This window comes from Barbus barbus (assembly GCF_936440315.1).
Source record: "Barbus barbus genome assembly, chromosome: 7".
Lineage (NCBI taxonomy): Eukaryota > Metazoa > Chordata > Actinopteri > Cypriniformes > Cyprinidae > Barbus > Barbus barbus.
In genome coordinates this window covers 25,925,445-25,943,680 of record NC_136735.1, presented here as the reverse complement: position 1 = coordinate 25,943,680, position 18,236 = coordinate 25,925,445, and the positions used below count along the sequence as shown (strand labels likewise).

Sequence of the window (18,236 nt, the reverse complement as noted above, 5' to 3'; positions counted from 1 at the left end):
GTGAATATATACACAAACAATAAATACACATCCTATACCAAACACAAGCCTACTTAATCACTATTTAACTCCGCCCATCTTAAGTTACACAATAGTGTTTAACAAGAATGGAATGTTTGCAGATACTCCATCATTCACTCCTTCACTTTCAAGTCTCTTTTTTACTCACTTCTGTTTTTCCTCTCTACTTCTGTTATTATTCTGTTCCTCTATTGATAAGATAAAAGACAATATTGAACTATTTAGCAGTTCATTATGTTAGCCCAAAACATTGCTGAGCAAATCTTAAAAATATTTAAAGCAAGCTACCTGAAAAGCACCACTTTTGTTTTAATGGCAAATACATTTAAGGGTTGTTGTTGATGTTTGTTACTGCCACAGTAATGCAATGTTAGGTATACAACAGGACTGTGTGTTTGCAACGCACTGGTCAAGAATTGTGTCTTTGTTATACAAGTTGCTGGTCTAATAGACACTTGTCTATGGATGATTTGGTAAGCAAATTACAGATTAGGAAAATCTGGTGGGAGAAATCGTTTTGTGGTCAAAGACTGTTCTGTTAATGCAGCTAAACAATCATTCTTTTCAATGAGGTTAGCTATATGAACTTATTATGTATGCAAGGGCATATCGGTTACCAGGAAGAGGAAAGTGCTATACACAGCAGATGCAACCACATTAATGCTAATATAGAAACCCTTTATTCACACTTCTGCAATGCGAGAAAACTGCGAGATGAAAAAACCTCAAGCCAAGTACAAGCACCTTCAAAGACCCAAAATTATTTTCATAACAGTATCTAAAAAGTGACTACAAACTAGTGTTGTCACAATACTAGAAGTTCTTGAACTTCGATACAATTCCACATTTTAGAAAGCCAAACATTTGAATGATAATAATAACTTTATATTATTATTACTACTATACCCAAGAAAGAATTATATTATGTTGTAATACAACTGCACTTTAAAATGAAAAATAATATTTTATAATTATATTACTTTAGTTTATTGTGGTAAAATTGCAATGCGTGTCTTAATTTGTTCATTTGCCAGACTTACACCCTTAGGCATGGCTCAATGCCAATTTATATATTACACAAAAAATCCTATAGGCTAATTTATACAAAGTTCAAACATTATTAAGTGAAGTCAGTAATAAAATAAGAACAAATAAATTACAACCAATGACAAACAGAATAGAACATACAAATTTCTCTGTCTTTTGTTGTTTGAATTACATTAATATAATAACAGAGCTCCTTAAGACTGAATGGATCTATAATGATACACGTGATTCCTTCCTTAGCTGTTTAGGTTTCCTTAAGACATAATTGACTGTGTTTTTGACATATTTTGACATACCTTGACATACTTATCCATTCAAGTGCAAGAACACACAAAATAGAACTCAATTCAGCATTTGCACGTTGACAGAGACGCTGGTCTCTGTATGGGCGCACAGATGTAACGGTGTGAAAATTTCTTATGACGATTATAGTGACCAAAATTATCACAGTTATCAGTATTACCACGGTATTGTTAAAATGTGCTGGAGATGTTCAAAAAGTACAGACACAAATCACTCCACCAAGTTTCATATTTAAACATCAACAAGCAACAAATAAAATGACTTTTTGTTTACATAATCACTAAAACAATAACATTACCAATGATGTTCGGATTTTAATTTACAACTTGACTGACAACAGTTTAATAGCATGTTCAAATATCTAATGTAATTGTTCAAAAGCACATTTCAGCCTTTAAATAAAGAAAAGGGTCAAGTCAAAATGATAATTGATCAATAAATTATTATATGTATTTTATCTGCTCCATAAATAATTCAAGATAACTAATCTGAATTGTTTAAATTTGTACAATCCACATAAGCGTTTCATCAACTGGTCAAAATTTACAGCAGGGCATGCAAATTCGGTCCGTTTTTGAAACTGCACACAGGCTGAATGTAAATATAAGTCTCTATAAATCCACTCTCTGACACTAGGTGGCGCTTATGGAAAAGCAGAATTACAGCTGTTTCCCGTGAACTCCGTGGACAAAGCAGTATTGCGATTAAGAACCCTTCTTTTAGGTATTACATGGAGCGAAGATGAAAACAAAATGCGATTGAATCATTTCTGAAGACAGTCTGAACCTTCAGAGGTACATTCATATAATTAATTCATTCATATATTCATTTGTATAATTCCCTCAGCACTCTCTTAAAACCTCTCAGGTTTTCCGCCCTATTTTCACTCAAAATGAAACTACTCTGCTGCTGTGCGCACGTGAGACTGTTACTTAAAACTGTGCTTTATGCTGGACTATTTATTTATCGTGAGTTGTTTAAATCGCAGTAATCGAATACAGTTTTAATTATAAAAAAAGGAAACGATAATACTAACCGTGGGGAATTTTAGCATGATTTATCGTCAAACCGGTAATCGTTACATCCCTAGCACAGTAAACAGTGCGCGAGTACAGAGTTCTCTATTGCAGGTTGTTGCACTTGAATGTTTAAATAGACAAGACTTAAACACACGCACTGGGTTTTGCAGCGTCAACTGTGAACTGGGCCGCTGATAACACGGATAATGAACAAAGTGAAACAGTGACAGAACAGATTAGACCAGGGGTCACCAAGTTCAGTCCTGGAGGGCCGGTGTCCTGCAGAGTTCATCTCCAACCCTAATTAAATACACCTGAAGCTGCTAATCAAGGTCATACTAGGTATACTTTAAACTTCCAGGCAGGTATGTTAAGGCAAGTTGGAGCTAAACTCTGCAGGACACTGGCCCTCCAGGATCAAGTTTGATGACCCCTGGATTAGACTGTAGTGGGCCGTAACACCATAACAGAACGCTTCAACTGGATCAAATGAGACAAGTGTCTCTGAGTGAGTGACAGGTGACGTAGACATGTGAGTGAACTCGCTAGAGCCCTGCACGGGCCTCAAATTTAGGCCCTAGCCCGGCCCTGGCCCGAGACGCTCAGGCCCTAGCTTATCAGAATTACCGGCCCGAGTTCGACCCGAGCCCGTCTTTTTTTTCCCCCTTCTCCTAAAACAGTTTATACTACTGTTTCGGCTATTAAAATAGTTCAGTTTTGTGTGTAATGGCAAAATTATTATATTTCGTTATAGTTAATTTAGAAAAACGTTTGGGGCATTTTTGTTCGTTAAATAGACTATACGTTTTTGTAAGTAACGACCAAGCGGCCAGCGGCATGAACTGATCATAGCCTATGTTTGATAAATTTAGTCTTCCCATATCATCAAAATCTATAGATATACTAAAACAGTTCAAGCATATAACAATGTTTAAATGTTAAACCTGCACTATAATAATAATGTGCGCTAGCCTATATCTGAGTTTGGAGAGAGAGTGGAAGCTAAAGCGCGCTCTGCAGGACATGGAGGCACCAGCTTTGGATTTTTTTCAGTGGAAACAAATTAAAATAGCCTGCGCCGTCTTTTTTCTTTTTTTTTGATAAAGGTAAGAGTAATACATCATTCGGACCTGTAAAGGGTCTACTTGTATTTGTGTGCACTCACAATACCAACAAAAGGTAGTTCTTTTATAAAACAAAGAAAACAAACATGATGTGCTTTCTGCCGTCTTGAACAGGAGCGCTTCACAAAAATGAACCGAAGCTGAGCGAAAACATGCCTCACAGACATGATAAATATATCTATAGAAAGCTTTAAATTATCACTTAACGAAATAAAATAAAAAAATCGAAAACAAAAACTCTTTTATTATAATCTTAATCATAAACAATAAAGATGCATTTCTCTCTAAAGGCGCGTCTAATGAGGAGACGGCTAGTCAGGATCAGTAACTTCATCCTTGCGACACAGACTCAGAAAACATTAGTTTATTAGTAAATAATTCATATACTATCTCCTTACTATTTCCCGCAGACACATTCATGGTTATGTTTGCTGGGATTTTGCAGCAAGCTTTAGCCTATTGCATGCATTTGAACGCAGAACTATTCTGCTGCGGCTGCGGGACACTAAACACCATCGAGCTGCTCTCAGTCGCGGCACGGTCTCGTGTTGTTTCCACCAGCGCGCCAATTTTTTCCATCACTAATCGATAGACGTCTACAATATAAAATAAGGAGAAACCCAAAACAGGCCCGATGCACGGCCCGGCCCGCCTCTGAACTATGACGTGGAAATTGGCCCGAAGCCCGGCCCTAGAGGCGTAAAAAAGTCGGGGCCCGTCGGGCCCGGGCCGAAATGCAGGGCTCTAGAACTCGCTGTTAGAGAAAAAGCGCAGCTGGTACCAGAATATCGATAATGCAAAAACGCGATATATCGATTCAAATATTTCAGTATCAATATGTAGTATCAAAAATGTCAATGTTTTTGACAATATGTATTTTTGGCACAATCCTTAATTTTTAGCTTGGTTTATCAACTTCTTGGCTTGCTTACATTCTTAAAGGGATGGTCATGCAGTCCTGTTGATACAAGTTTAGTGTTACCAACGAGGCATTTTTAATTTGTCAATTCTGAAACGGATTAATTCCAGGTTTAAAACTGAATTTGAATCCCAGATTTTCAATATGGTTTCAGAGTTTGTGTGAAGTGAAGTGTGGAGACCTTTAAAGGCCGCAACATTCACACATAATCTGTACCATCAGCTCTTCACAGTAAACTCACTCAAATGGGAAATCAGAGGCGTCCCTCTTTCCTTCTCTCCTCCCTGACATTCCAACAACCTCTCTCATGTTCTTTGACTCAACCCATCCATCCATCGTTCCCTCATCTGCACTTACTAGAGTCAAATGAAACTAAATTCAAACTGCCCAATGGGTTCCAGTCAGGGGTGGTGTGCTGTGGTCCGCAATTGGTTGATTTGAGTAGAAGGGCAGGGATGTTTATTCTTGGACTATGGCATTTCCTCTTTGAGAGACAGACACGCACATAGAATTCTGATTATGGCAATGGACTGAGTCCTCTGAGTCAAGAGACCAAGGTCACATTTCAGTTATTTCTAATTATGTAAGTGTAACTAAGTTACAGTTCCTTTTCAGTGAAATAGCAACAGTTACTGTTCATTTCCATTTTCTCACAGCCTGGCAGAAGAAGTTTCAAATCCTTAAACTAGCCCTACATGGATTTACCAGATAATCACTGACTAAATCTGAAACAAAACAAAAATGACCCATTATAAACAGGGTTCTCTCACATTTAGACAATTATATTTCCACTATTTCTTTCCAATTGTTTGGAATAACTGAATCATTCCAATTCAGACAATTTCAATTCAAATTCAGAAGCATACCATAATTTATCTAAAAACCAGTTTAACTATTTACTGAATAAAAATAAACGCAATTTAGCTGACAAATAGCACATTACTCATTTGTTTCACTCTACTAAACAATATTAAGCTGATTAAATATTAACAGCTACAAAAACATCTTCAATATTTTACACAACTTTTAATATTTTATTAACATCTGTGACATTTCCAGGCCTCAATAAATAAATACATAAATAAAGTTAGTTAGTTAAACTATGACTGTGGGAATACTCAAACACGATTCTTCAGGGAAACTGAAATACCTTCTGTCTTCTGTTTGACCCATGTGACAGGCTTTTCAGCACAACTTACTTCTCGTAAACATGTTTAAAATCAGATCGATTTTCATCAAAATTCAAGGCCACAAAAGATATTTACTTTCTATAATGAATCCCCTGAGCTTTCTTTCTCTTCAGAGCTCTTAAATCTGTTTAAATTTTTCCGTCTAAAAGTCTTGCACCACTCCTCCATCTGAAAACTAATAGCCAAATTACTGGTACTACACAAAAACAACATATTTCCTCATAGATTCCGATTCTGTCATTTGTGTAGTTGAGGACATCTGTATCAGTACGCTGTTTCAGTCGAAACCTTTAATGAAGTTCTCAGTATCGACTGTTGAAATGTGCCAATGTTCCTCTACATTAATTAGTGTACAAGTTCTTCTTTACCCTGCTTCCTTCCTTCTTTCCTGCACATAAAATTCTTTTATTCACACAGCCACCTCAAAATCAAACACCACAACACATGCTGCAGAGAAAGAAACTTTACACCCGCTTTCTTTTCAGTTCTCTCATGGATTTGTGCAAAGGTACATTTTAGGAAAGCCATGTGAACGGTTATACAACTAACCGTGAGTCACTAATCAGTAATCACACAAATTAGCAAAGATTCAGAATATTATTACATCAGATGCAAATACTAGTATTAATACACTATGAACACACATTATTACTTAAAACCAAAACATTACCGCCATACACCATGGAAAAGAACAAAAAAGTACCATGGAAGTACCACATGTAGGACACACCATGGTTCTTTGAAATACTTTGGAGTACTATAAACCCTATGATATTTACAAAATACCACAGTTACTGTCTGAAATTATTGTAACATTACAGCCACAGCACATTTCATAAAGGGACAATTATATGCAACATCTATACAAGTATCAGCTTATAATGAAGATCTGTCAACAGCAAAGAGCAGCATATCAGCTTCGCATCAAATGTTCTTTTCTAACTGTGGAAGATTGATCAGATCCTCTTTTGTACCACTGGCAACCAAGGTAGCCAAGTCTAAACACATTGGTCACCTATTATATAATTGATGTCTTTTTTATGGTCCAGAACAAACAGCTTTTTAGCCCTGAGAGATCTTTGATGACACAACATGAGGGAAAAAAACGTCCTTGTCAATATATGACTTAGAACACGTTTTCCTATTAAGCGAACTAAGCCAACAACTATTTTCAAGTTGTTTTCCAAAGAAAGTGTCTGTGAAAAAACAAAAAAATGTACAAATAAAACTAAAAAGCTAACGGTTGCCCAGCATCTGTGTTTGTGTGGTTTCTGAGTTTCACAACGTATTCTGTGCAAAGCGTGAAATTCCCCCCACCCCGGTGTCTCGGTGGCAGGGTTAGCAGGTGGGAAAAACCATTATAGCCAGCTGGGTGAACATGACGAGGAAGGATTTAAGAGCAATGCCACAAATGAGAAATGAGTGCTGCTAAATTGAGTAAAGCATTGTCCGAGCTACAGTTCAGATAGTGAATAAGCCATTGTTAATGCACCAAATATCCATATGCATCTGGTATACATAAATTTTGAATACAACAATTGCCTAGGAGGACTACACATAAATTCAGATTCTGACCTCTGGCCCCAAATTACTCACATTCCAGTTAGTCCATTAAAAGCACACCAACATCATATAACTAGACTGCTTATGCTGTGTATCTGTGTTACGGGAATTCTTGATGATTCAAATTCAAAACACAATAGACCAGATTTATTCTTTGCTTTTAAATCTAAATATGTACATATTTATGTTAAATATTCTCTACTCTCGCAGCTTAACGTGCAAAGATAATTATAAATCTGTCGTAGGGTTGATAAGATTTGTTGAGCATCTCAACCAGTAATTTCTGAGTGCAACAGAAATTGCACTTAATGACCCTGAAACAACTTTTGATTCCAAGTAAACATCCACTAGCAGGCAATAATAACTATGAGGCAATACTACTCTGCTTCATGTCTTTCCATAACATCCACAAACTCCTTTAAGCTATCAGACTCTTTAAGGTTATCAGAGAGGTGATCCACTCACACTAAAAACATAATTACAGAAACAGGCAGGCTTTGCAAAAATGTAAAAGATCCCACACACTTACAGTGAGGGCCTGTCATACCAGAACTAAAGTAATGAAAACACCCGCCTTCGCATTCCTGCTGTTAGCCCATTTTTAATTTAACTAAACATGCATTTATAAAAAGGCTACAGTAGATTTTGCAGTCATGATTCTGCTCAAATGTGTAATAATGTGTGTGTGTCCATATCCACATTTTGACAAGTGAGAAGTTACTTCAGTTCTGATTAATGCACAGGATTGAGAAGAACTTGGAAGGAGGAGAGGAAAAGCTGATAAGACATTATTATTAATACAGCAATGTGTGCCAATGCACTTATCAGCACTGACACATCACTTTAATGAAGGGAGAGAGGAACAGAAAAACTTATGTCAGGATCGGAGAAATTACTCTCACTCCCCCTCACATGCGCAGTGGGCCTAAATGGGGTAAAAACGGAAACATCCTTTACTAAAAATACTCCAATTCAGTTCACCATTGACCTTAACGATGTCACCAAAGTTCTGGGAAAAGAATAAAATGGACAGCTGAGAATTTGGCCCCAGACTCAAATAAAAACATTTCCAACCCATCCAGCAATTTTTTTCTATTAGGTTTCAGAGAGGTGTACTTCAAAAGTAGGCATTCATCTGAGCCAATACAGAACATAATGCTCTACTTACATCTAACACCAAAAACTTATTTCTCGATAATGGTTCTCAATATAGCCATTTTCCTCTCATTTTGTTATTAAAAATAAGAACAAAGAAGCAAATTACAAACAATAGGACAAATACAACAGAAAAATACAAATTAAAAAGGTTTTGCAGCTACAGGTGGTTTATTTACATGTAGTAAGAAATACTACAGAAATTGAAGAAACAAATAAATAAACACTGCATAATCTTCACGGTATGAATCAATTATTAAGTGATTCTTATTAAAGGGGGCCTAACACACACTGTTTCACCCAATCTCATATTAATCTAGAGTACCTATAGAGTTGTACTGCATCCTTCATATCTCCAAAAAGTCTTTAGTTGTTTTATCATATTAATAAAAGAAAGATACAGCTTTACAATTTTCTCCGGAAAATATCTTTAGCTGCCATGTGGGCGGAGCTAAAGAGTGACGAGCACTTGTGCCGATCGCCAACAAATCACAGACATTTGATGCTGTTTCACTTACCATCTACAGTTCTGAATCATGACCGGGATCTTTTATAGCTGGGACTGCTCCATCTTTCAGTATTAAACGAAGTGCAAATCCAGCGTCGAACTGGACCTTGTTTATAAAACGTTCATCAACAAAACACTTGAGAAACTCAATTGCTGCCCCAGAACAACAAACTATATGAACAAGGTCATCTTTCCCTTACAACCAAAACCACACTTCTTTAGAGACATTCTTCCCGAGGGAGTCCTGTGCAGTGCTGCCGAATGAAACTTGTTGATGGGCGCACTCTCGCTCTGGTCGATGCGTGCACAGACTTTGTCCATGCTTAGCATGAGAATCCAAATCTTTAACAGTGTAAACAACTCAATGCATGAAACAGCATTGTACCCCCCCCCCCCTTTAAACATAAAAAGTGATCATGTGAAACATCATCCATGTCCCAAATTCGCGACCACCTGCTTTACAGGCGTTACAGACATACACTTTGTTTATGTGTGTCACTGCAAGGTGGATCAGGTGTAGACCAGAATGACTCCTAAGCAATTGAGGCGTTTTGTTGTTGGATGTAATAATGAATACAGCAGTCGTCATTAACTCCCAACATCTGAGCTGCTGAAGACGCAGTGGATTACTTTTGTTTTTGAAGGGAATGCGCCCCTGATCAACCTAAATGCATCTATGTTCGTGCGAACCATATGAATTTTGCAAATCGCCTTTCCTAATAATGTGCTAGTTAGCAAGTTTCACGATGAATGCGGCTATAGTTTACAGTCTCTCAGAAAACTGTGCGTCACACCATGGAAGAGAGGTGAGGGGTGAGCAGAGCTCATTAGCATTTAAAGGGAAATGCACCAAAATGGCTTGCTGTAAACATGAGCTGTTTTTGACCGGTTAAAAGGGTGCTGTTTTACATTATCATTGAGAAATTGTAACCAAAGTATGTCATAGACTTTTCATTAAGACCCTAAAGAATCATAACAACTTGGAAAATGGGCATCTGATGACCCCTTTAAACTAACTAGACACTAGTAAAACAATAACTAGGAATTAATTATATTACCAATAACTAGCACCAACCATTTATATCATAGGTATTTGATGTGTTATCAAGATCAACTGGTTTTTGAGTCTTGTGGTATTACAAAGGATAACAGTGAAGAAGTGTTTTTATTGTTTAAAAACTCAAACAACATGTGATTCTGCACTATTTAAAACTCAACATGTGATTCTGCAATTTCTCTAAAAGCCCTTCCAGGAGGTCTCATTCACTAATGGCTGATTCGCTACTACACAATCCAGGCAGGAGGGAGGAAATGAAACCATTGTTATGAAACTGCAGGGCTAATGGGTTTCGGAAGAATGTGAATCAATTCCAAAGTCAATTTTTTTACACAATGCGTAAGTAAAATTAGACTGTATAAACATTGTTCTTTTTTCCCTACAGATCACAACATCAGACCTTCACAATGCAAAATTATTTTTTTTACATGTGATACAAATCTGTTTTTGATGTCAGCTTTTTCTAACTGCAGTGCAACAAAATTCAGTAAATAGAAATCAGAGTATACACCGGATCATTGGAGAGCTCAACATTTTCTAAACCTTCTTGCTGTCCTTACACAGCCTGAAATGCCCATAATGGATCAAAAGTGAGCTGAGCAGATGGTTCTTTTTGAGATTTGCTGTATGTTTCCAACACATCAGCAAGCTCAAAAGATTTAGTAAACCCTGACAGATGTCTCACATTAAGTCATCGTGCAGATGAAACATGGCACTTTTATGGCTTGGAGGAAAAAAAAATGATGGGTGTGTGGGTGGCATAAATGTCAAGATTTTTTTTCTGCATGTCACAGTTTTTGGTAAATGGAAGAAATGTAATGTCATAATTATGGAACATGGGTAATTGTCATGGAAACCTCAGAAGCAGGGGTATCAAAATCATTTTCGGATGAGTTTTGTTTGTTCAACATTAGTGTATATACACACACATGCTCTTTTGGAGCTTATATAGAATCAACAATATGGACAATTAAAGGCAAAAGACTTTAGATGACATTTGCAAATCTGGCAATTAGCAAGCAATAAAGCAATAAACTGACGAAAGAAAGAAAGAAAGGAAGACAGACAAAGAAGGAAAGAAAGACAGATAGAAAGTTCTGGGCTGGATAACTTTAGCTTTTAACTGCAGCTAAAATATGAATATTTTATACAAATATTAAAAATGAATGTGAAAGTTTTTAAATGATAATTTATTAATTTTCCTTAAATTAAAAGCACTCTAGTCTGAAATTATTCCTTCGTAGGTTTTATTCAGCTTGTGGTTCGTATATTTGAGCCCCTGCTCTTAAAGTATTTTTGTGAATGTATACATTAACAATAATCATATTAATACATGCAAATCTGTATTTCCAGTCTGATTTAAGATTTACAACACCTTTAGCCTTACATTTAACTCTAAAACCGGAATAAAGACTAAGTTTTAGTGCCTAGATTTCAATCTCAATCAAGTTGTTTTCGCTTTTCTGTTTGTCTCTCTTGTTCCCTCTTCCTCCTTTTCTTCTACTTCGCTCCTATCTCAGTACATCTCATTCTTCTGCTCTTTTCCTGTTGCTCTCAGCAGCAAGCACACCAAGGCAAGGGTCATTACATGAGGAAGTAACACCTTAAAACTCCAAAGCCCCTGTTGTACACACACTTGTCCTAATGTGTGTGTGCACATGGGCATAACCAATTGTCTGTGTACCCCTGCCAGTTATTATGTTTTATAAGCCTGTTATGTAAGGAGAGAATGGAGTCTCTCGAAGGGGCAAAGCCTCAATATCCTGAAATATTTACAAATGGATAATAGGAAACGGCACACAAACACACTTCCTTACATACAAACACATACACCACAGTTGTGAGAATGTTGTGTACAGACACAATCATAAGTAAGTTTCAGTGTGGCTTTCCGCTCTCATTGTGGGCATCTGGTATCTTAACCATGTATGAGACTGAATGAGCGTGTGAAAAAGAGAGAAAGCAGGAAGAGAGAAAAACACAAGATTGAAAAGATATAGAGGCAAAACAATTGATTATAGTGTGAATTAGGGCAGGATAATATTCTTGTTACAGTCACAATTATTTTACTTAGAAAAATTAAGAAATGCTTATAATAAACAATAAAAAAGAAACAGGAAAATTACAAAAAGAAAAAAAAACGTGGTTAGTCCTTATGGATAACTACATCAAATACTATTGGCATCTTACCAAATTATCGCATATTCTATGTTCCTGTCCTTTCTACCACCCAATAATATACTACCTGACAAAAATCTTAATGAAAACCATATTACCTCTTTTAAAGTCAGCATTAAATGACAATTTATCCTATCTACCTTGTAAATGCATGTCACAGATCTTATCGTGAATGATTTCTCCATGCGTGCTTCTCATTTTTCTGACCTCTTCATTTAAAATAATAGTGAAAACATCTTTCTGGTGACGAATACAAGACCCTTTCAAAACTGACTACAAGTTACCTTTTTTGGGCACAAAACAGAATCGAAGAGATGTTGCTACTTCCATTTAATCACAACTATTAAATAAAAATGTTATAAATAAAATAACAATAAAAATAATAAAAAGGACAAAAAACAACAACAACTACATCTGGTTCAAAATTGTTTTGGGATCATGTTAATGGATTTAAATTTACCACATAAATCAAAAGGATTTTTGTGTATAATTTGATATAATATTCATTGACAATCTTGTCATCTACCAGTACATGTTTAAAAAAAACTTTAAATAATCATACAGGGAGGCTGGGATGGCTACATTTCCAATATAGTTCTACTAGAACCACAAATGGGTGTATTTGTCACAATCATCACTAGCCCACATGCACAGTCTATGTTTGACCACCACATGCACAGTCTATGTTTGACCACCACAATAAATTAATGAAAATAAACAATCCAATGAGAATGCTACAACAACAGCACTCTTTGCACTTAACATTAATTTACACCGTTGGGGATAAGTAGTAGATTTCTAAATTATTGCAATTTGTAAATATGGGAATGTTACTTCAAACTAAAAAAGAGACAACAACAAAAAACTCTCAAAGTTATAGGCATACACTAAAGGCACAAGTGAAATTGAAGAACGAACTGATGAAATGTCATTTCGAACAAAACCAGGCCAAAACAAAGTTTGTTTGGCGTTTCGAGAGTTCAAAACATCTTGACACAGAAATCTTCTCCAGCTCATTTCTACTGTTCAGTCCGAGATCAGACGTCCATGAGTAAAAGCAAGAACACATGATCTGTAATCCTAATTGAAAGAGTCATCGATGCAGTTTTTTAAATACTATAAAGCTGCTTGCTTTAGAGCAAGCAGTATGAAGTGCTATATAAATAATTGTGGTGTGACTTGACTGGATTGCCGAATTGCAGAACTTCCAGAATTTACATATATTAACCTAAACACGTTGGGATGTTTGCTATAGTATACCACTGCAAAGGTATTTTAAACTTCTTTTCACCCCTAAATGAAGAATGAAAAAGAACTTTGTGGTGAGTGAGCATACCAGGGCCTTGATGAAAACACTATTTTAACATGCTAATCTGATTACCACAATGACCCACATTAAAAAGCAACTGAAAATCGCCTATCTAGTGGATTAGTCTAATATTACTACTTTACCATTGACCTGATACTTATCCAAAGTAAGTTACAAAACACATTTTACTGAAAAAACAACAACAACTGGACACTGGAAGCAAGTTGCTTGTTAAAGCACACAACTGTAATAACTCATAGATGAACCCCTTTCGCTTATTTGCCCAGATTTTTAAACAAACAGGTTGCAGTCAGAGACGCAATGCAATTACTGCATTATGCAAAAGTCAGTACACAACATCAAAGCTTCAATAATGTGTTCAGAAGGTGTTAGTGCTTATCTCTTCATTTATTTCACACTAGGCCAACAGTCACCAGCACACATTCAAACAGTGGCTTTTGGGTTTCTCTCAGCTTGAGACTCCTGATAGTCAGAGGTCACAGAGCCTGATCCATAATCATTATCTAGGCGACAGAGTATTCAGTGTACCTGAACATATCACACTAAATCCTTTAAGGAAGTGCTTTAATTGTTTGTGGCAGCACAAAGAGGCCCATATCTTAAGGGCCTACGCTATAAACTACATTCCTCAAATTCTTTTGATTTGTTAAATTCCTGGGCTGGAGACTCACAACCCAAAAATCCCACACACAGACCTCAAACGTAGTTTTAAGTGACCACAGACAGCAGATATTCATACAATGCTGGTAGTTTACAGAGCTGAAACTCTAATGAGCTTGTGGTCTGGGGCTAAATGGTGCTGTGCCATTTGTTTATTTCAGATGCTTTAAATGAGGATGATCTCGTCTGGACTGGAGGGCATTGTGAGGAAATACTCCCTTCCGACAGATGAGTAATACGGGTCTAAAATACCACAGAAACAAGGTCCTACCAACCCTGATGAGTGTGACTACTATCTTAAGAAACCCTGTGGGCTCCGATTACGACAAAACTTAGTGTAGATGTGGAACAAAATAGTAACTTAGTTTGGTTACATACTTTCCCCTAAATGAATAGATCTGGAGCTTGTGGTGCCTTTAAACAAGCTGGTCTAAATGAAACCATGCATTTAATGTGTGATGCAGCTATGAATTGGCGACACTGTTTTATTCGGACATGTAAATCAACTGTATACGAAAACGTCTACTTTATTTATACATCGCAAGCTGATTTGTGTTTAAAACGTTTAAATTAAACAATTAAGCCAGCTTGAATTGAATAAACAGTTTTCTAGTTGTATAAACTTTCTTTTAGACAGTCTACAGTTTCTCAAAACAATTGATGTTATCTATTGTGTAGCAGCGAAGTATGTAAACAATCACAAACACTCAAGATGCATCTCAAACTCTAGTGTGTTCCCCATCTAGGCCACAGTGGTCTCTTACCTGTTGCGTCCTGTCGGCAGGATTCTTCATGATCGCGTGCCGAAAACTATTGTCCACATATGACGCCATTCCGTCCGCGTGCAATCACGTGTAACAAAATATCTTCTTTATTACAGTCCGAGCATTTCCTCTAACGCTCCCGACTCCTTCGTTTAACCAGAGCAGTCATTTGTGAAACCCCAAAACGTTCCCTAAAAGACAATTGTCTCGTCGTGGGCCAATTTCTGAGCCCCGGGCTGGAGTTGTATTCAAACCACGGGTACCAGGAGATCCTCGCAGCGGCGGACAGGGGGCAAATATTTACACCCTTAAAAGTTTCTGGCGTTCAAAAATCTCTTCCCAAAGAGATCCTAATGACTACAGGGCAACAGAATCACGTTTCGCCGAGTAACATCACTGAAACAACGATACAACAACAAAACACGTACACGAATGTCTGAGCATTGTCTTGTTCACGGATATCACGCTACAGGCGTTTCGGGGTCGCTCCGCGTCCGGAGAGTCTCTTCTGACGCTAAACGTCCGTTAATCCGAGTTGGAGTAGTTCAACAAAGTGACATGCGTCCATAGCGACTACACGACGGACACCGGACGGACGGGCGGGGTGAAGCTGGACCGGTGACAACGCCGTGATTCACAAGAGTTGAAGCAAGATATTAAACGGCCGGTCTCTAGCGCCCCCAGTGGACCATAAATTCAGCCAAATTTTGAGGTAGAGCTGTGATCCTGGAGCGGCATAAAGCGGCGACCGGTGGACAACAACATAACCAGAAAACATCCAGAAAAAATACTTTATATTTAAACGCTTAAATGTTTTCTATTCAAAAATCAATTTATTTAAAACCAACTGTTCTTGGTTCACAACCGGTATAAATATCTTATTTAAATATAAATATGTGACACAGACACAGTAATCAACAACGAGCTAGACTTTTAGACATCATCAATAACACTTAGCCTCATTATTCATTTAATATTAGGCTACATATTGATAAACAATAAGATGTGAACAACATTCTGAGCAATATAATTAAACCTTTACTAAAGCTATAATTTGGGAGGTGTTTTATAAGGCATTTAAGATTAATGATATGACGTATTATTAAGAATATAAGAGAGTTTTTACATGTTTTTATAGAAGTGAAAACTGTTATCTTTTTGTGTGTTGAACCTAAAACGACCAGCAGGTTGCGCTAGATTACTGTACATTTAGTGAATAACCACCAGGTTTATTAGGGAACTACGAATGGTTCGTGAGCTCGAGAAATTCCAAACAAAATAAATAAACAAACAACAACAAAAAACACATTTTATAAATTATATATAGGCTATTATATAATTTTAAAAATGTATAAAATAAAATGGAACTACAATTTATTTATTGTTTTATCTGCAGTAACGAAGCGGTAGGCTACATTTATTAGGCTATTTATTAAAGTTAATTTAATGAAAATCTCAGTAGGTATTCAAAGTAAATAATTTACATTTTACATAATTAGTGTAGAAGACAGAAACGTCAAGATCTCTCATGTGCATGATCATATTTACGGTGTTTATACAGTTTTATTTATGGACAAATGTCTTCCCAGAAGTGAGCTAAATCCAAACCTCCCTTTGGGACAACCATGAACGTCCTTAATTAGATTAAACAATTCATAAATAAAGCATAAATAAAGTTCTTTTTAATATTCTAAAATATTAGTCCATAGTCATTATAAAATACAGTATACACAATTCCAAAATAAATATATGCATGTCCCTGTTTAGATATGTAAGCTAAGTATCTGTGTGTGTGTGTGTGTGTGTGTGTGTGTGTGTGTGACTATCCTTGTGAGGGACAAATTCTTGAAAATATCTTTCACAAATAGTAAAATATGTTAGAAATATGCCAAAACTGTCTTATCAAGACATTTGAAGTGGTTCTCAATTTTTTGATAGCCTCACAAAATCCTTTAAATTCAATAATGCCAACAGGTTTAGGGGTAGAGTTTAGCTTGAGGTTTACCATTGATTGTGTCCTCTATCATATAGTGAAACCTGTGTGTGTGTGTGTGTGTGTGTGTGTGTGTGTGTGTGACCATCTATTATAGAAAGCATTAATTTGGTGCTATCAAAGGATCAGTAATGCTGTACAAACAGCAATACCCAATTGTTTTTTAATAAAGTGATAGAGAATGTATCCACTGCCTGCACCAGACAAAAACAAATCACACATAACACACGCCTACAGAGATGTGATGCAATGCATGAATTTAAGTGTACATAAACAGGGTATATTCAAGCACTCAGACTAGGTACTTAGATGGAATACAGGAGTGGTGTAAATCACGAGACCAGTAAGATATCTACAACAAAACAGCTGGGAAGCATTAGATACATACACAAAGAGAAAAGAGCAAGAGTATGATGAAAGGAGTGTGGGATGGGGGGCTGAGAAAAAAACAGGGCAGAGAGAAATTCTTCGGTTTGTGTAACAGTCCTGTATATCAGAAACAAGGGTCACTAACATGTGTGTGCAAAGATCTATATGACACTAATTACCACCATGGGGAAGGGTGTTAGAAGTCTATGACTAACAGCAAGGGTGCTAGTTTTCTGTTCCCTTAGCAACAAAGAAGTACTGAAAATATTTCTGTTTTATCTATCTAATCTATATAGCCAGATGTTTAAAGCTACGTTATGAAAACATGGGTGTGTGTGGGTATATAAGGTATCTGAGTGAAAGTATTTATAGGTGCTTTCTTATGCCTTGATTTATGGCTGCTTTTGTATGCTTACTGTTCATGAGTAATTTCAAACCTTTATTAATCTTGTAATTTACATTCACAATCAGGACTTAACAACATACACAATATAATTTTGTCATCCTGTAAAGCAAACACTACGCCCACCTATATGTGGTTTTGCTCTCTATCCTTTCCTTCCATCCTGGTACTCATGCAAATATTGATCACGAGTACTGTATAAAAGTGGCTTGGTTCCTTCATCATTATTCAGGGCTGCTCTCTGATTTAATTTAGGTAATGGTTGAAGAATGATTGCTATAGGGAAAAACTAAGGTTTTAAGGTTCTATACACTCACGCGCACACACGCGCACGCACACACGCGAACGCACGCACGCACACACACGCACACACACACACAGACAATGGGATGATCGAAAGATCCAGAATTCATTTCAGTAAGGTATCTATCTTAAATGCATCTGTGCTTACAGTAAGTACTGTTTCACGTGTGTGTGTGTGTGTGTGTGTGAGAGAGAGAAAGAGTGTGTCGTGTTGTTCAACAGCTGTTGTCACTCTTCTGTCCAATTGCACCGGTCTCTAAAGATAAGCACATATCAGCACTGTTTGAGGTAACACATGAACGGACACAAACACCTGCACCTGCAAAATCT

General features: G+C 36.8%; 1 protein-coding gene across 6 annotated transcripts in view; it reads right to left on the bottom strand.

Moving 5' to 3' along the window:
- Positions 1–15,511, bottom strand: part of LOC306872628 (rap guanine nucleotide exchange factor 2-like) — a 38,750-nt gene extending 23,239 nt beyond the window's left edge. For all 6 annotated transcript variants that reach the window (XM_079421274.1, XM_079421273.1, XM_079421276.1 and 3 more), the window contains exon 1: positions 14,839–15,511. In XM_079421274.1, coding sequence (XP_079277400.1) covers positions 14,839–14,907 — 69 coding nt within the window. In that variant the 5' untranslated portion in view covers positions 14,908–15,511. The remainder of the gene's footprint in view (positions 1–14,838) is intronic.
- Positions 15,512–18,236: the final 2,725 nt, after the last annotated feature.